Here is a 20,743-nt window from a genome sequence, read left to right on the forward strand (position 1 = left end):
GGAAAAAAAATAATAATTTACATGCCACAAAGTACATAATACACACAAAAAATATCCATTTTAACTACAAAACCTTTAACAAGAAATGTAACCAATTAAAGAAATTAATGATTATCAAGTGCAAGTGTGGAAAAGGCAAGACACAAGTTTAAAATCCACAGAGGAATAGTTAAAAGGAAAGGGTCACATTATTAACAATAAGAGGTCAAAATTGTCAAAACAATAGAACAAATCTTCAGTCCTGACCTAATGGTCAAAAAGTTTAAAAAAAATGAAGACAAACCACATGAATTTTCTTTCACGCACAAGTAATGAAGTTTTATTTCTTCATATTTCAAGCCTGCTTGTTTTAACAAGCAATTTTCCTCATTTCCTCAACACTTGTACCAAAATATCACTCCAGCAAAAGTGACACACACTTCACTGTCTGGAATGTTTCACCACTCATTCACACTAATTACATAAAAAATTTCTGACTTTGCTAATCCCTCCATATGTAACAACTGATCTATACTTACCTCACCATCATCTTAATACAATCAATGTTACCATGAACATCTCAACCTGATTAATGCCAAGTCCTTTAAAAGTAACAGAATGAATTTCTTCATTATCTAGTCACAGCTTATCACTATATTCTACCCCAAATACAGAAGACTGATTTAAATTGTCCATTGCTGCATCTCTTATCTTACAAGCAATGACACATAGGCTTGCTATCTATTGGGTCATTGCTTATTCTGTGTTGTAGCATTTATTGCCTTGCTAAGACGCACAGTTATTAAGAATTTACAGTTAATATGAGATTTCATGTAAGTCATATTAGCCTTTTTTTCACACTGAGAAGATGGTATATCACCAATGTCCTTACTGAAAATAAAAATATATTAATACAGCTCTGTGTCACACATTTTTAAATTACATTACTGTCGCTGGAAGTTGCTGCAAGAAAAATTATATTGCCTGCACTGTACTACAATGCCTATCACTACTGTAATAATCTCTCTCGATTTTTTCAGAACTTTTGTCCTACTGTTTATATATTTATTTTTCTTTCTAGTCTACACATCCTTCCAACTACAAGCATTCTCTTCCAAGCACCTGAAAATGTAGGTATATGAATGTTTCACACCACTAAAACAAAAAAAAATTTTCTTCTTTCAGTCCACAAGTAAACAAGTTAAGTCTCTTGCTTAACAAATTGCTTCTCTTACTGACACTTCCTTCCTTGTACTGCACTGTATTTATCACACACTTTTTAGATGCATAATATACAATGTCTTTTTTTCATAATGATCACAGTTTTCACTCATGCAAATGCATACTTAAGTATTCAATTCAACTAAAAACTGCTGTTCTGTTTTGCGAGCTCTCACTTTCTTCCACATTCTCAAATTCATCATCAGAGTTGAAGTTCTGTTTCTTTTTCTTGAGTAGTTCCTTGTATTCCCTGAATGTTATTTTCTTTGGTACAATTTCTGGAAAAGGAGAAAATAATATATTACAAATTACCAGTTTATCAATGATATGCTTTGCCCTTACCAGAACAATATTTACCTTTCAGGAAAAGCAAATTATCATTCTTTTCCACAATTTCCGCTATGTGACTGTATTGCAAATCTTTTGTACAGCCACCTTCCTCAAATGCTTTTTGTGTGACATACTGAATAAACAATTCCTGGAAATGGAGGAGTAATATGCAAGAATTATCACAGTGACATTTCAAAACTGAACATAGCAACTGACTAACACAGTTTAATACATACTCCTTAATATCATTAACACCAACTCATCAGTAACAAAAGCCTACAATAATCTATTTTTAATTACTTTTTAATCCAAAATATGGTAACTGATGTATTCCACTGACAAATAGATAATTTCCTTCCGAGCTCATAAAATTATAACTAATTAATTACTAAATGCAGAGAATTAATTATGTTTACTCGTGGACCATAATATGACAGTTTTCCTTCCACTGAATAGCAATAAAGCTCAAAAAGAAAATATTCAAGCGACGTGAAGTGATCAAATTGGCTTTTGCATGAATACCATTCTCTCATATCTACGCAAATTAACTGCAAAAGAAACTGGAAGATTTAAACAAAGTGGTAGCTTTATCTTGAATAAAAATAAATGGTCACCTGACAAAAGTCTTGCCAAGAGCCTGTAAAAATGTTAAAAAGAAATATTATATAACCATTTCCTGAACCAGCTTATGAACTAGTCATTAACAGTTCCAGAATACCTCTAAGACCATGATTATTTCAAATTATCAACATAAATGTACAACCGTCAGGACAATCAATATAAGAAATAGAGCACTTGCCCGCGAAAGGCAAAGGTTCCGAGTTCGAGTCTCGGTCCGGCACACAGTTTTAATCTGCCAGGAAGTTTAATATAAGAAATACTTTATATCTAAAAACAAAGATGATGTAACTTACCAAACGAAAGCGTTGGTATGTTGACAGACACACAAACAAAAACAAACACAAAATTCAAGCTTTCGCAACCCACGGTTGCTTCATCAGGATAGAGGGAAGGAGAGGGAAAGACGAAAGGATGTGGATTTTAAGGGAGAGGGTAAGGAGTCATTCCAACACCGGGAGCGGAAGGACTTACCTTTGCCTCTGTACTTCCGCCTCGGGACTGACATCTCTGCCCAAACACTTTGCCTTTACAAATATCTGCTTATATCTGTATGTATGTAGGTATATGTGCGCGGGCGCACACACACACACACACACACACACACACACACACACAAGTGTATACCTGTCCTTTTTTCCACCCTAAGGTAAGTCTTTCCGCTCCCAGGATTGGAATGACTCCTTACCCTCTCCCTTAAAACCCACATCCTTTCGTCTTTCCCTCTTTCCTGATGAAGCAACCCACGGATATGTGTGTGTGTGTGTGTGTGTATATATATATATATATATATATACCAACACTTTTGTTTGATAAGTTACATCATTTTTGTTTTTAGATACACTTTTCCCACATGGAATGTTTCCCTCTATTATATTCATAAGAAATACTTTATTTTCAGAAGAGGTTAATTATCTCAATCACAACTTCAGATATTGTAAATCAGCACACTACAAGATGTATTTTCATTTACATTGTATTCCAATGGATTTACAAGAAGTCACTGTCACGTGGTCATGGGTCAGACCATTGCACTGTATAAACTTTTTGGCAGATATGGAAAGACAACAAGGTATAATGAGCAGAAAAGGAAATGATGATGACAAAGGCAATGCAAATAATAAGAATTTGTCAACAAAAAATATTAATTATATATTATTCACGTATATCAGATTAAGAAAGTTAAAGTCCATGTCAGATAACAAGTCTGAAGCCTCTTTGCCAAAGAAAAAAAAAAGGATTGGCCTAATATGTAATGCATGTAAATTAACTGCAGAGATGGTAAGTGTAAGTAAATGGCTCTGAATTATGAGTCTACCAAGTCTATCTTAAACTGCTGTTTAAGGCATTGTCACTAACAACCATAAACTTTGAATACAATAAAGTATGTCACCTCACCACAGATTTTGGAAGCTTACGAAATGCAAAGTATGAATAGCTACTGGGATTTGGTAGTGTGATGTGGACTGGTATGTACATCCAAAGTGACAGAAGTCAGCTGCATTAGTGTAGAACCATTAGCACAAGGCTTCACACACATATCACCCAACAAGATATAGGAAAGTCAGTGGAAGAATATCCCTCGACAGTTGCAGTGGACTTAGCACAGCTGCTTCATGCGTCTATCTCAGCCAATCATGTAATGAGATTTTGTATGTGTCTCAATGGCAACACCTCAATGTTGCCACAACTCTATAGACAACTACTATATTTGCCTGCAGCAATTTGCGCGTTGCAATTGAAAGCTGGCTACAGTGGTACTGAGTCCACTATATTCTTTCCATAGTGAGAGTCTCGATCAAGGTAGAGAATCCACGTTAGTATGCTTTTTTTTTTGTGGTTTTAGGGCGCACAACTTCAACGATCATTAGCGCCCAGACTACATTAGGAATGCACTGCGAGGCACAAGTTTAAAACAGCAACTAAAAGGGAAAACACGATAAAAGATCGACAGGCATAGGATTAAAAAAAAAAAAAAACAGCATAATTAAATGTCCTTAGACAGGTTGGTCAATTTGATAAAATGAAGAGCGCGAGCAGCTGCTCCTGGGTCATCCGCTAAAATGGCATCGAGAGTACATGGCAGGCCAAGATCAAGACGCAATGGAGTAAAATCCGGACAGGACGTTAAAATGTGGCGGACCGTCAGCAAGTGCCCACATGGGCAGAACGGCGCCGGCGCAGCCGTCAGCAGATGGCGATGGCTGAACCGGCAGTGTCCAATTCATAACCGGGCCAAAACTACCTCCTCCCGCCGAGAAGGGCGTGAGGAGGACGTCCAAGCCGCGGGACGAGGTTTCAAGGCCCGAAGCTTGTTGTCCGTAAGTGCAGCCCAATCGGCATGCCACAGCGATAAAATGCGCCGACAAATGACCCTGCTACAATCTGATGAAGGGACACAACAAGAAGCTGTCCGAGGCTGGAGGACCGCAGCCTTGGCCGCGGCATCTGCAGCTTCGTTCCCAGGGATACAGACATGGCCAGGAACCCACATAAAGCTAACTGGAGAACCGTCGTCCACCAACTGCTGAAGAGAGCGTTGGATCCGGCGCACGAAAGGGTGAACCGGATACGGATCGCTGAGGCTCTGGATGGCGCTCAGGGAATCAGAGCAGATGACATAAGCAGAATGTCGGTGGCGGCAGATGTAAAGAACAGCCTGGTAGAGGGCAAAGAGCTCAGCTGTGAAGACCGAACAATGGCCCTGGAGCCAGTATTTGAAACTTTGTGCCCCGACAATAAAAGAACAACCAACCCCGTCATTGGTCTTAGAGCCATCTGTATAAATGAAGGTCATATTAATGAACTTCGAACGAAGTTCGACAAAACGGGAGCGGTATACCGAACCGGGGGTAACCTCCTTTGGGAGCGAGCTGAGGTCAAGGTGAACGCGAACCTGAGCCTGGAACCAAGGTGGCGTGTGGCTCTCGCCAACTCTAAAGGTTGCATGGAGTGAAAAATCAAGGTGTTGAAGGAGGCGACGAAAGCGAACTCCAGGGGGTAGCAGGGCAGAGACATACAACCCGTATTGACGATCGAGGGAGTCGTCAAAAAAGTAACGATAAGACGGGTGGTCGGGCATTGACAGTAGCCGACAGGCATACCGACAAAGCAGTATATCGCGCCGGTAGGGCAGTGGCAATTCACTGGCTTCAGCATGAAGACTCTCGACGGGACTAGTATAAAATGCTCCGATCGCAAGACGTAAACCCCAATGTTGTATGGAGTTGAGGCGGCGTAAGATGGACGGCCGTGCAGATGAGTATACGAAGCTCCCATAATCCAGCTGGGAGCAGACGATCGACCGATATAGGCGAAGTAGGACGGTTCGATCCGCTCCCCACGATATACCACTGAGAACACGGAGGACATTTAGAGAACGGGTACAACGGGCAGCCAAATAAGACACATGTGGAGACCAGCTAAGTTTCCTGTCAAATGTAAGACCTAAAAATTTTGTTGTCTCCACAAATGGGAGAGCAACGGGACCGAGTCTTAAGGACGGTGGGAGAAACTCTTTATAGCGCCAGAAGTTAATACAGACCGTCTTCTCGGCAGAAAAACGGAAGCCATTGGCGACACTCCAGGAGTAAAGATGGTCAAGAGAACGCTGAAGACAGCGCTCCAGGAAACATGTACGCTGCGCGCTGCAATAGATGGTAAAATCGTCCACGAAAAGGGAGCCTGATACATCAGCTGGGAGGGAATCCATTATTGGATTGATCGCTATGGCGAAGAGAGCGACACTCAAAACTGAGCCCTGTGGCACCCCATTCTCCTGGCGAAAGGTGTCCGACAGGACAGAACCCACACGTACCCTGAACTGTCGATCCATTAAAAAGGAACGAATAAAAAGAGGGAGGCGACCGCGAAGGCCCCATGTATGCATGGTGCGGAGAATGCCCACCCTCCAACAGGTGTCGTAAGCCTTCTCCAAATCAAAGAACACAGCCGCGGTTGGGCGCTTCCGCAAGAAGTTATTCATAATGAAGGTTGACAAGGTAACCAGATGGTCAACAGCAGAGCGGCGCCTACGAAATCCACATTGTACATTGGTAAGTAGGCGCAGAGATTCGAGCAGCCAAACCAAACGAGAGTGAACCATGCGCTCCATCACCTTACAGACACAGCTGGTAAGCGAGATGGGTCGATAACTGGAAGGCAAGTGCTTGTCCTTCCCCGGCTTAGGAATCGGTACAACAATAGACTCGCGCCAGCATGCGGGAACATGTCCCTCAATCCAGATGCGATTATAAGTACGAAGAAGGAAACCTTTACCCGCAGGAGAAAGGTTCTTCAGCATCTGAATATGAATGGAATCAGGCCCTGGAGCGGAGGACCGTGACTGGGCAAGTGCATTTTCGAGTTCCCGCATGGTGAAAGGGGCATTATAACTTTCACGATTCGAGGAGCGGAAGTTAGGTGGCCTAGCCTCCTCTGCCTGTTTCCGGGGGAGGAAGGCAGGGTGGTAATGAGCGGAGCTCGAAACCTCTGCGAAAAAGCGGCCGAAGGTATTGGAGATATCCTCAGGGGCCACAAGGACGTCATTCGCGACCGTCAAGCCAGAAACTGGTGAGTGGACCTTAGTGCCAGATAGACGGGGCAGGCTACCCCAGATAACAGAAGAAGGAGTAAAACTGTTGAAGGTGCTTGTGAAAGCAGCCCAGCTGGCTTTCTTACTTTCTTTAATAATACGACGGCACTGCGCACGTAATCGTTTATAATTGATACAATTCGCCACTGTAGGGTGGCATTTAAAGGTGCGTAAAGCACGTCGACGAGCATGTAAAGCGTCTCTACATGCTGCGGTCCACCAGGGGACCGGTATGCGACGTGGAGAAGAAGTGGTGTGAGGGATGGAATATTCAGCAGCAGTGAAAATGACTTCCGTGAGGTGTGCGACCTGACTATCGCAGCTTGTGAAGGTTTGATCCTGAAAGGTCACCCTGGAAGAGAAGAGCCCCCATTCGGCTTTGGAGATGTTCCAACTAGCTGAGCACAGAGAGGGGGTATGATGCAGGAGATGGATGACACACAGGAAGTGGTCGCTCGAATATGTATCAGAAAGGGCATACCACTCAAACCGGCGTGCAAGTTGGGTAGTACATATAGAGAGGTCTAAATGGGAATAGGTGTGAGACGTGTCCGAAAGAAAAGTAGGGGCGCCAGTATTGAGGCAGACAAGATTGAGCTGGTTGAAAAGGTCTGCTAACAGGGAGCCCCTCGGGCAGGATGCTGGAGAGCCCCAAAGGGGATGGTGGGCATTGAAGTCTCCAGTTAACAAAAATGGTGCAGGTAGCTGAGCAATAAGTTGAATCATGTCTGCCCTGGTAACGGCAGATGACGATGGAGTGTAAACGGTACAAATAGAAAATGTAAAAGCGGGGAGAGTAATTCTGACGGCAACTGCCTGCAGGCCAGTGTGCAATGTGATGGGATCGTAGTAAATATCATCCCGGACCAGCAACATAACCCCTCCATGAGCCAGAATACCTACCACAGGGGGTAGGTCAAAACGCACAGAGGTGTAGTGTGCCAAGGCAATGTGATCGCATGGGCGGAGCTTCGTTTCCTGGAGGGCTACGACGAGCGGACGGTGCAAGCGGAGCAGCAACTTCAAGTCCTCTCGGTTGGAGTGAATGCTGCGAATATTCCAGTGAATAAGTGCCATTGTGAGAAGAAAAGGAAGATGAAAGAAGGGGTCACCTCGAAGGCCGCTGAGGGCCTGGCTTCGAGTGAGTACTGCCGCCGCTATCAGTAGGCGGACAGTCATCGTCCATCGGTTCTATAGGTTCATCGGCCATCTCGTTAAGATGGTAGGGAGGAGGAGCTTCCTCCGCCGGTGAACGGCCAGATGTTCGGCTACCAGCGGTGCGGCCAGGCGAAACGGATGACGGCCTGGGGCGGCAACCGCTGGGTGGCGCAGGAGAAGGAATGCGCCGTGGAGGAGAAGGAGAACTGTGCTTCCTATGAGCCTTCTTGGAAGGTCTTTTAGTGGAAGTACTGGTCGACGGCTGGGAGTGCGAGGTACATACGAAGTCTGCACGGGACGGTTCCTTCTTGAAGGCCCGTGCATCTGATTTCTGGGTCTTCGTCTTGGCAGAAGCTGATGAAGGTACTTGTGTTGGAGGGGTAACGGGAGGAAGAGGAGATGTCGACCGCGTGATCTTAGCACTGGCCGAACGGACGACCGTGGTGCCGAAGGTCAGATCGCATATCTGCGTCGCCACCTCCCTGGTAGTCCGAGTAGAGGCGAGGACAGTACTGTACTTTCCCGCTGGGAGCAGCGTGGGCTTCCTAATAGCAAATAGCTTGCGAGCAGCCAAGGTGGACACTTTCTCTTTCACCCGAATTTCTTGGATACAGCGTTCTTCCTTGTAGATGGGACAGTCGCGGGAGGACGCTGCATGGTCACCCCGACAGTTCACACAACGAGGAGACGGAGGCGGACAGTCACCCTCATGGGCATCCCTGCCACAAGTGACACATTTAGCTGCATTGGAACAAGACTGGCGAGTGTGATTAAAACGCTGACACTGGTAGCAGCGCGTAGGTGTCGGGACATAGGGGCGAACAGAAATAACCTCGTAGCCCGCTTTGGTACGCGACGGCAGCTGAACACTGTCAAAGGTCAAGAAAAGTGTCCGGGTCGGTAAAAGGTCATTGTTGACCTTTTTCATGACCCTATGGACAGCCGTCACGCCCTGCTCAGCGAGGAAAGACTGAATCTCCTCGTCAGTCAATCCGTCAAGTGATCGAGTATAGACCACACCACGAGACGAATTCAAAGTGCGATGAGCCTCCACCCGGACAGGAAACGTGTACAGGAGTGTGGCCCGAAGCAGTTTTTGTGCCTGAAAGGCGCTCTCAGTTTCTAGTAATAAGGTACCGTTACGCAACCTGGTACAAGATTTGACAGATCCGGCTATGGCATCTACGCCCTTCTGGATAACGAAAGGGTTGACAGAGGAAAAATCCTTTCCGTCCTCAGATCGAGAAACGACGAGGAACTGTGGGGCAGGCGGTAGTACTTTTGTCACTGGTGGCTGGTCAAGTTTCCGTTTTTGGGCAGAAGTCGAGAGAGATGGAGTGAAATCCATTGCAGAGGAATCCCCCATGATTGCCAGCGTCTCCGATGGCGCGCTCCTTCCTTGTGGGGACCCTCTCAGAGGGCACTCCCACCTTAGGTGAATGTTTACACCTCAGGTCACACCTCCCAAGAAACAGACGGAGGGACCAATCGGCATGGTCAGAAGGTATCAGCTCAGGCAATCACCCCTCCCTGAGCCTGGCCTTTACCAGGGGGTACGTGCGTGCCTTACATGTCTACCCAGGGCGGGGAATTACGCGTTACCCCGTCACCGGCTACACGTGGGTCGGCCTTCAGGCGCGCACAGGGAGGAAGGAAGAAGAGGAAAAAGAAGAGAGAGTGGGAGAGAGAGGACAATGTCTCAAACGCAGAGGCAGAGACCAGAGAAGGCAAGGAGAAGAAGGCAATGAGAAGGCAAGGAGAAGAAGACAAGGGAAAGAGTAAGGAAGACAGTGAGATGGAGAAGAGCAAAGAAAGGAACCAACCAAAGGAAGGAAGAAACGAGAAGTGAAAAAGCAAAATGACCGCAAATAGTGGTCGTGGAACCGTCCATCTCCGGACGCAGGCGCTAACTACCCCCTTGGGGGGGGGGGGGGGGGGGGGGGGAGGGACTCCTTTTAGTCGCCTCTTACGACAGGCAGGAATACCTCGGGCCTATTCTAATCCCCGGACCCGCAGGGGGGATGTTAGTATGCTTGAGATCAGTTCTTTGGCCACTGTCAGTAATCAGTAATATTGTCCGTGCCAAGATGGTAGCTGTTACTGACAGTAACATGATGCAATACCTGATCAGCTCCAATTTTCGTGCAGTAGAAGCGAATATTTGCAGTTTCGTATGGGCATTAACAGGTGTCAAAAATGTTAATAATTTACTGCATTCTTATTAAATCAGAACATAATTATGTTATGCAGTGTGAATAATTAAATTTTTGAAGTTAATTTGTACATTATGTGCATGGAGAGGCTACACTCTCCTCCATCAATCCCATTCAAGTTCCTGTACATTAGCTCTTCAACATGAAGTCCCAAGTTCTCATTTTTATTATTTTGATTGAAACTTAAAAACCTCAAGTAGTGCACAACTGAAGAACAGACCTTTGAAAGCAATGCTGACAGGTGTGTGTTCCGTCACTGGAGGTCACTCTGTCCTGCATTTGTAGCCTGGCTCTCGTATTTTGGCTGCAGTAGTTGCCACTATATATCATCTTCACTGTACACAACTTTGTTAACTTGACAACAAAGTGTGTGCTTTCAGCCTCTGTCTTTTTTTTTTTTTTTTTTTTTCTTACACAGTGCTTCCAAAGATGGTTGGCTGTAATGATCCTGAGTTTGACACTCAATGTAATGATTCAGAAAGTGAAGAATACAATGCTCCTAAATAAATAAAAATAATAATAATTAAAAAAAAATGGAAGTGATGACAGTTCATCAGGTAACTTACATGTGCTCGCCAGTGGTACGAGATGAATGCATTTACTGTGTTCCACCCACCTTCTCCAAGATACCCATTCATAGGAAACAATTGCACAATGCATAGTTCGACCCCATATATAGACAAACGAAAATATGATTAACTTTAAGGATATTTTAGTCCAAGTCCATTGCACAAGTATACTTGAGATTTTATTAAAAATTATCCTTAATAATTTTTAACTTATATTTTGAGCTGTAAAATCTGTATTGATATCCCTGTATGCAATGTCCTTCATCAGAGGACTGTTTCATTAACAAAAAATACAACTTTTATGAAAATAATTTGTAAAAACTCAATATGTTGAGATGTTAACCATGTAAAGCCGCTTGTCATCAGTTACACCAGCAGCAGGAAACATGCAGACTTCTGCAGTGCATCAGGAGCTCCCAGCTGTCATTTCTGCCAGCCTAGGCAAATCATAGTGTTGTCAGCTAATAGCATTCTGCCATCAGTTTTAGCCAATTATTATGGCACAAGGCAATACTATGTAAGCAAGTGGATTACAGCAACAGTACTGTGACAATCAATGAAGACACTGGATGTGGCCATCAAATATAATTGTTGCAGTTCAGTGGGTAAGCGAAAACGCAGGTGGATGACTACGGCTGACCTCACAGGAGGAACCATTGAGAAACAAATAAATGTGTACCATGCGGTGTGAAGCAGTAGTTGCAAGTAAGTGGAGAAACCACCTCAATATGCACAGCTGAACTGAAGTGAACCCAAAATCTAAATGAAAAAATGGAGAATAAAGTGATTTTTTTACATACATATTGCAAACTTTGTGCAAGATGAAATCACTGAACATAGAAGGCTGCATATATACACCACACACACACACACACACACACACACACACACACACACACACACTCTCTCTCTCTCTGGCTTCCAGGCACCAACACAATCATCAGTTGAGCATTTTTACATCCCATTCATTAGAGAGACTGCCTGACAACTAGTCAAAAGAGTGGCTTTTCTCAGTTTCAGGATAGGAATAATTCTCTCCCATCATTGGGAGGGAAACTCCCCTTCCAGCCAAATACAACAAAGAAACTCGAAGTGTGTTTTATGCAGTCATTGCTAAGATGTTTAAGTATTTGATTATCGATTTTATCAGGTCCAAAGGTGTGTGTTGACACATTGCTAAAGCACTGCAGAAATCCTGTTCACTACATGGAATAGCGTACGATTTGAAGCCTTGTGTATGTATGGATGGATAGTGAGGTTTGCTCCAACAGGCATTTCCAGGTCAGGATATTAGGATGGTAGTTACCACATGTGGACACTTGGCCAAAGTCTGCTGTGAAACATTCAGCAATAACTGTGGGATCAAGGTGATGTAATACTGTACTTTCCAGTAGTGCCTACAGAGATCCAGGGGCAGGATGATAACAGCACAGTGATCACAACACTCAACAGATAATCGGTTATTATGAAGCTGACACATTTATGTGACAAACATATGATTATGATGGAGTTGCTGGTGGCAATTAGAGATCAGAAATGAGGTCCCTATATGGGATGTCCAAAATTAAAGTTCCAGTTTTAGAAGGCTGCAAAAAGAGAACCCTTGCTCAGAATCACAGCAAATTTGAACAGCATACTATTGCACCTGTGGTGTAGGGGTAGTGTCTTTGATTAGTGATCAAAACATTCTTGGTCCCAGGTTTGAGCCCCACCAGTGCTTAAATTTTGAATAAAAATCATCAGCAATGATGGCTGAAGGCTTCGGGCGGTCATTCTTGTTCTGCCAACAACTTGTCACAGAAGGCAGAGGAGAGGACAGAGGATTAGGGCACACTCTAGCCCTTGGGGTGGGACACTACCCCTAGAAGGCAGACGAATCAGCACAGGATATGTGGCCTGTAACTGAAAAAGTGTCATGATAATCTCTCAATTGGCAAAAGACTCCAGGCTAGTCCCCAATTCGGATCTCCAAGACGGGAGTGCCAAGGGGAATGTGACCATGAGAAAAAGATTTAATAACCAACAAAATGATAATGTTGTATGAGTCGAGGCATGGAATGTCAGAAGTTTGAATATGGTAGGAAAGCTAGAAAATCTGGGAAGGAAAATGCTAATGCTCAATCTAGGTATAGTGGGAGTCAGTGAAGTGAAATGAAAGGAAAAAAACGATTTCTGATCAGATGAGTATAGCGTAACAACAACAGCAGCAAAAATATCATATAATGGAAGTAAGATTCGTTATAAATAGGAAGGTAGGACAGAGAGTGAGTTTATGTAAACAGTTTAGTGATAGGTTTCTTCTCATCAGAATCGACAGCAAGCCAACATCGACAATGATGGTTCAGGTATACATGCCCGATGTCGCACACAGACAATGGAGAGAGAGAGAGAGAGAGAGAGAGAGAGAGAGAGAGAGAGAGAGAGAGAGAGTATATGAGGATATTGAGAGGGTAATGCAGTACATAAAGGGAGATGAAAATCTAATAGTCATGGGGGACTGGAATGCAGACGTAGGAGGAGTAGTAGAAGAAAGGTTATGGGAGAATATAGGGAAAGACAGGTAGTATACAATATGTACATGCACCAAGAGGGACCAATAAGACTTTAAGACCAAGAACAAAATGCGTGGTTCAAAAAGGGTGCAAGACAGTGTTGCAGGCTTCCATTCCTGCTGTTCAATCTATACATCAAAGACATGATGGTGGAAATAAAAGAAAGGTTCAAATTCAAGGTGAAAGTTTATCAATGGCCTGATTCGCTGATGACATTGCTGTCCTCGGTGAAAGTGAAGAAAAATTACATCACCTCTTGAATGAAATGAACAGTATAATGAGTACAGAATATGGACTGTGAATAAACCAAAGAAAGACAAAAGTAATGAGAAGTAGCAGAAATGATAACAGTGACAAACTTAACATCAGGATTGACGATTGTGAAGTAGACAAAGTTAAGGATTTCTGCAAACTAGAAAGAAAAATAACCTACAACAGACAGAGCAAGGAGGACATAAAAAGCAGACAAGCACTGGCAAAAATGCAATCCTCGTCAAGAGAAGTCTACCAGTATCAAATGCAGATCTTAATGTGAGGAAGAAATTTTTGAGAATGTATGTTTGGAGCACTGTATTGTGTGGCAATCAGACATGGACTGTGGGTAAAACGGAACAGAAATGAATAGCACTTGACATATGGTGCCACAGGAGAATGTTGAAAATTAGGTGGGCTGACAAGATAAATAATGAGGAAATCCTCCATAGAATCAGTAAGGAAAGGAATATATGGAAAGCATTGACAAGAAGAAGGGACATTTGACAGATCGTGTGTTAAGACATCAGGGAATAACTTCTGTGGTACTAAAGGGAGTAGTTGTAGGGGGTAAAAACTGTACAGGAAGACAGAGATTGGGATACAACCAGCCAACAATTGAGGACGTAGGTTGAAAGTGTTGCTCTGAGATGAAAATATTGGCACAGGAGAGGAATTTGCGGAGGGCCGCATCAAACCAGTCAGAAGACTGATGACACAAAAAATATCTATGCAGAGGGAAACAACATGGAACAGAGGAAAAAAATTAATGAAAAATTTAGCAACACATGGTGTTATACGCATCTTAATGTAAATGGCGTTGGCTCCAAATGACAAGTGAATTGCAATACTGCATTTTGAGTCGTACATTACACCATCTGTACTGTTCAATGGCGCATGACAGCACCTGTTTGGCAGTTAACAGTTGTGACACTGTTGGCTAGCTTCACGATGGCAAGGTCGTACAACATAAAATGGGAAAAACCACATAAAACAGTTTCTAATTGTCGTGAGACTGGTGGTAGGCATCTTCAATATGCTGTTCACCAATTACTACAAGTTGAAATCAAGAAACAGCTGTCCCACAACAGATAAGTGTCTCTGGGGTCACGTTCACTGGCAGCTTTGGCGCGCCAGAAAAAATTTTCTTGATAGCATTACTACTTCTTGCTACTGCTGCAGCCTCACTTGAAGTAGCCAGAAGTGGAAGGTACTGCTCATACGCAACTCAACTGTGCATGCGCAGGAGCCCACTGGCAACTGCTCAAAACAAACTTAATTAAACAGTTATGATGTCATGCTCATTGGAAGTAGTTTGCTATTCTGAAGTATTTTACAGTCTTCAACCTAAAGTCTTTGACACATTTTGCTTTAGGCAAGCACTTGTGGTTACACTGTGTTTTATTACTGTAAATGGTGCATTTCCTTTGCAATGTAACTTTTACTTTGGTTTTATTCTGTCTTTTACATTTTATTGCTACAGTATTATTCTGTAGTAATGTGATACAGTAAAATTTTTTGCTAGGCTATCAGTTCTTACCAGTCAAAATTACAAAAATTTAACTCAAGTCTGAAACAATGAAAAATTTCCAGATCTTTCCCGGTTTTCTCCTGGATAAAAAATATCCCCGGTTTTTCTTGGATTTCCTGGTTGACCCAGAGCGTACACATCCTGGCATTAATGTCAGCGATCAGCAGAGAGGCAAAAAGGAATACAAACGTCTCAGAAATGAGATAGACAGGAAGTGCAAAATGGCTAAGCAGGGATGGCTAGAGGACAAACTTAAGGATGTAGAGGCATACCTCACTAGGTGTAAGATAGATACTGCCCACAAGAAAATGAAAGAGACCTTTGGAGAAAAGAGAACCACTTGTATGAATATCAAGAGCTCAGATGGAAAACCAGTTCTAAGCAAAGAAGGGAAAGCAGAAAGGTGGAAGGAGTATATAGAGGGTCTATACAAGCGCGATGTACTTGAGGACAATATTATGGAAATGGAAGAGGATGTAGAAGATGAAACGGGAGATACGATACTACGCGAAGAGTTTGATAGAGTACTGAAAGACCTAAGTCGAAACAAGTCCCCAGGAGTAGACAACATTCCATTAGAACTACTGACAGCCTTGGGAGAGCCAGTCCTGACAAAACTCTACCATCTGATGAGCAAACGATATGAGACAGGCGAAATACCCTCAGACTCCAAGAAGAATATAATAATTCCAGTCCCAAAGAAAGCAGGTGTTGACAGATGTGAAAATTACTGAACAATCAGTTTAATAAGCCACAGCTGCAAAATACTAACGCGAATTCTTTATGGACGAATGGAAAAACTGGTAGAATCCGACCTTGGGGAAGATCAGTTTGGATTCCGTAGAAATGTTGGAACACGTGAAGCAATACTGACCCTACGACTTATCTTAGAAAATAGATTAAGGAAAGGCAAACCTACATTTCTAGCATTTGTAGATTTAGAGAAAACTTTTGACAATGTTGACTGGAATACTCTCTTTCAAATTCTGAAGGTGGCAGGGGTAAAATATAGGGAGTGAAAGGCTATTTACAATTTGTACAGAAACCAGAAGGCAGTTATAAGAGTCAACAGGCATGAAAGGGAAGCAGTGGTTGGGAAGGGAGTGAGACAGGGTTGTTATTCAATCTGTATATTGAGCAAGCAGTAAAGGAAACAAAAGAAAAATTCGGAGTAGGTATTAAAATCCGTGGAGAAGAAATAAAAACTTTAAGGTTCGCCGATGACATTGTAATTCTGTCAGAGACAGCAAAGGACTTGGAAGAGCAGTTGAACGGAATGGACAGTGTCTTGAAGGGAGGATATAAGATGAACATCAACAAAAGCAAAACAAGGATAATGGAATGTAGTCGAATTAAGTCGGGTGATGCTGAGGGAACTAGACTAGGAAATGAGACACTTAAAGTAGTAAAGGAGTTTTGCTATTTGGGGAGCAAAATAACTGATGATGGTCGAAGTAGAGAGGATATAAAATGTAGACTGGCAATGGCAAGGAAAGCGTTTATGAAGAAGAGAAATTTGTTAACATCGAGTATAAATTTAAGTGTCAGGAAGTCGTTTCTGAAAGTATTTGTATGGAGTGTAGCCATGTATGGAAGTGAAACATGGACGATAAATAGTTTGGACAAGAAGGTTTCGAAATGTGGTGCTACAGATGAATGCTGAAGATTAGATGGGTAGATCACACAACTAATGAGGAGGTATTGAATAGGACTGGGGAGAAGAGGAGTTTATGGCACAACTTGACTAGAAGAAGGGATCGGTTGGTAGGACGTTCTGAGGCATCAAGAGATCACCAATTTAGTACAGGAGGGCAGCGTGGAGGATAAAAATCGTAGAGGGAGACCAAGAGATGAATACACTAACCAAATTCAGAAGGATGTAGGCTGCAGTAGGTACTGGGAGATGAAGCTTGCACAGGACAGAGTAGCACGGAGAGCTGCATGAAACCAGTCTTGGGATTGAAGACCACCACAACAACAACAACAACAACAACAACAACAACAACAACAATACAAAATATGATGGATATAGAAATGAAAAGGAGACACTCAGGGGAGAAACAGGTAGACGACAGCATCAAACCAGCCTACAACAAAATTTTTTCAAATACACTGGGGAAAACCAAACTTTTTAAACGGTGTGCAGCACATTGATTTAGCATAGCTAAAATTCAAAATGACAGCAGATATAGACAAAGTACGAATGACAAATATATTGCAAAGCCACTGGCATACACTGCCTATTTATGCTTAGTGAAGAAATGTTTCTTCAAAGACTGAAATCTATTGCCCTATATTACTCCTGCCTGCAGTCTCCTAAGCATTTGAAAGATTAATAAAGCAGCAAGCCACAAATGACAACAAACTTCATTTAACAAAGTCCAAGCATTTGGAATAGGTTCCAAGATATGCAAGTGACTCAAAGATGCCAAAAGTTACAGAATCCAGTACAATGATCTGGTTGGCGAGTGTTCACCAGCGACAAGGATCCGTCAGGGTTGCCCCATGCAAGAAATGTTCGAATAAATTAGTGGGGCACTACTTGATACAATCACAACAATTAAATACCCAAGCATACCTTTGCAAAGAGAGATGAAAGAACGAGCATGTAAGTAATAGGGAAAGGCAAATGGTTTATTTCAGTTGATCAAGAGAATTTTAGGAAAGTGTAACGTATGTTCACAGGAAACCACAAACAGAACACTAGTGTGACCCATTCTTGAGAACTGCTGAAGTGTTTGGGATCCCCGCGAATTTGGATTAAAGGAAGACGCTGAAGCAATTCAGAGGCATGTTGCTAGATTTGTTACTGTTAAGTTCAATGAATACCCAAGTATAACAGGCAAACTCAAATTGTAATTCCTGGAAAGAAGACTACATTCCTTTTGTGAAACAAATGTGACAGTATAGAGAACCAGAATTTGCAGCCGAATGCGGAATGATTCTACTGTCACCAACACACATTACATGTAAGGACCACGAGGGCTCTTATAGAGGCATATACACAGTTGTTTTTCCCTCATTCTATTTGCAAGAGGAACAGGGTGCCCTCTGCCATGCATCATCTGGTGACTTGTGGAGTATGTATGGAGATGGTACTGCACATTAACTGGTATGGCCTTGGAACAAGCAGAAGTGCAGCAACAATGACATACTCTGAGACCAACCTGAAACCTGGAGAAAATCGCAAAAGTGTGACAGAAGCCAATTTAAATGTTTCTAAAACTGTAGCCACGAATTTCTTTTAGACAAACTGGAAGCACAAGGAATAGGGGGAGGGGGGGGGGGGGGAAAATTTGGTTCAAATCATATGGACAGATTGAACACATGTTTGGAACTAAGATCAACACATTCTGATCATAAAGTTGAATGGGTATCTAATACACGTGTTAGACATCAAAACAGTATTACTAGGCAATACACCAGGTCATCTATTAACCCCATGTACATAATTGGCATACAAATCTCAGACATTGCAACCAATAACAAGATATTTGCAAGCAATACTACTGTAACACTGTGTGACAAAGAACATGTTAAATTCTCCAGTCCACATTTTCATTTTTCAGTGACATTGGGAAGATAATGTAATTAGAACAAACTACATTCTGTTTGTAAAAATGAATCCAAACCCAAGCTGTATCTCAGGTTGAGTGGTAATCAGTTCGAAAAACTAACAGGAATGCACATTATCCAAGACTAATTAGGAAGGTCCACAACGGAACTACATCACAGACTTAATAAAACCTGTTTTGCGTGGAGAGCTTTCAATGCCTTACAAATTATGAAATAAAATAGTTGTTTAAAAAGGTGTTTGCATGAGGGACATTCAGAACTTCACACAAAGCTGCTTACACTTGACAGTTGCTTACATATACGTAGACAAGTATGCCTCAGTGATACTCGTAAACCTAAGGAATCTGTATACTCACGACGACTACCACCATTACAAAACAACTGTGGGGCCTCCATGTAACATGACTACAAACAAAACACTTATTAAACACATGCGAGTCACATGGAATCCTACTTAATCCACTAGGCCTATCAGCTAACATATTTTTGGATACGTCTATTTCTTTCAAGTTTTCTATCCATTTTCCTACAAGTTACATCACATAAAATTTCTGTCAAGTTTACTAAACACATTCATTTTTATTTTTAGTTCCATATGGTCCTTACATCACTTTTCTATTTGATTTCTTTTAAAATAAATTTGTAATTTCTCTTAGCAAATTTTACTTGTGTAGCTACCATTTTAATATCATACCCAAACTCCTCCATACAACAAACTTTCTGATTTTGATCTAGCCTGCTTTGCGCAAACATCCCCCATCATTGTCTTGTCAGTGCATTGGTTGACATTTAATAGCTTCTTTAACTCTGTACATGTCTTCTACCGCCTTGACAAACTGTGGGCACAGTACAGTGGAGGACACACTTCAGTGATTTCTATGTTGCTACTTTGTGTAATATTCCCTCTACATCTCTATTACTGATAATTGTCTTGCAACCATGTAGTTTAGTTAATACACACCTTTACCCCAAATAAACATTGTCCACATAACTGATGCAAATTAAAAAAAACAACAATGGCCTAGGGAACCACTCCCCTCACCTTCAGCTATGGTAACGCCTGATCTGTAATGTATCCCAATATTAGGACACTGGGCACAATTTGTATAACAAGAGAAGCTGTAATTTGAGAACTATAGAACTTGTAGTGACAATGGATGTTCAAAAGATCTGTACTACAAAAATTTTATTCCCTAAATTGGTAAAATCATTCACACAAAACATTACGTCATATTCTGAATGTTACATTCCACTGGACACCCTCCTAAAGTGCTCACTACCATGATTTCATTTAATTTAAAAGTGGCAAAGGCTAGTTTAGCAGTAACTTAAAACGTTTGGTGTGGATTCAAGTCAAATGTTCATTCATTCAATAGAATTTTGTTAGTTCTGATGTTAAATGACAGGATAGAATCGATTTACTGTAAACCTGTGCAAACATAATGATGTAAACTTTTGTGAACTCATCGCCTTCTCTCCTAAACCGCATTCAGTGATATTCAAAGCTGATTAAGGAATTATTATGTATGATTTTACACGCCATATACAGATCACATGCATCTCACGAAACGACCAGTAACTTCACCACGAATGTAAATATATATACTGTGGGCCTAATGCACTAACCTAAACGTACTCGGATAAATTAGTAATTCATCCTTTGTATATTATCAAAAAATTCACCGCCCCTAACCTATTTACACAGCTATATGTGTCAAACATAATTGCCGAATTACAAACCGTTGCTTTCGCCACTAGATGCAGAGAATCCTGGCTAATATTTTCGACATCTGGAGAACTTTTCATAATAGTTTTGATACGTGAAATAGGTAAACTCAATTCCTTCTGTTTTTGAACAGGAGATTTATTTGCCGCCATCTTCAAACTCATTAACTCACAAAGACTTTACATTATTAAGCAAAGATTGTATTGATGTAACATCTCAAACATCTTCCATTTCAAGCACGTAGCTACGCGTTTTCACAGACATTGAAAACTTGTACCTGTATCTGCCCACCATCACAATCGGAAGCCGGTTAACGTCCATTTCACACGAGCGGCGTTCTGACCAAAATCGACTATTCTTTGTGGGTGTGTGTCACGTGCTTGCATGTAAAGCCAATTAACACTGGCTGTCACGTCACGTCGCA

At 42.1% G+C, this 20,743-nt stretch overlaps 1 protein-coding gene across 1 annotated transcript; it reads right to left on the reverse strand.

Annotated features, from left to right (window-relative positions):
- Positions 1 to 1,030: 1,030 nt before the first annotated feature.
- On the reverse strand, positions 1,031 to 20,496 carry LOC124544756 (chromatin accessibility complex protein 1). The gene is made up of 3 exons (XM_047123426.1): positions 20,334 to 20,496; positions 1,558 to 1,678; positions 1,031 to 1,478 (listed from the first exon to the last, which is right to left on the reverse strand). The coding sequence occupies exons 1-3, from the start codon at positions 20,481 to 20,483 to the stop codon at positions 1,339 to 1,341; spliced, it is 411 nt and encodes a 136-aa protein (XP_046979382.1). The 5' UTR covers positions 20,484 to 20,496; the 3' UTR covers positions 1,031 to 1,338.
- Positions 20,497 to 20,743: the final 247 nt, after the last annotated feature.

The sequence above is a fragment of the Schistocerca americana genome, chromosome 1, assembly GCF_021461395.2.
Source record: "Schistocerca americana isolate TAMUIC-IGC-003095 chromosome 1, iqSchAmer2.1, whole genome shotgun sequence".
NCBI classification, from domain to species: Eukaryota; Metazoa; Arthropoda; class Insecta; order Orthoptera; family Acrididae; genus Schistocerca; species Schistocerca americana.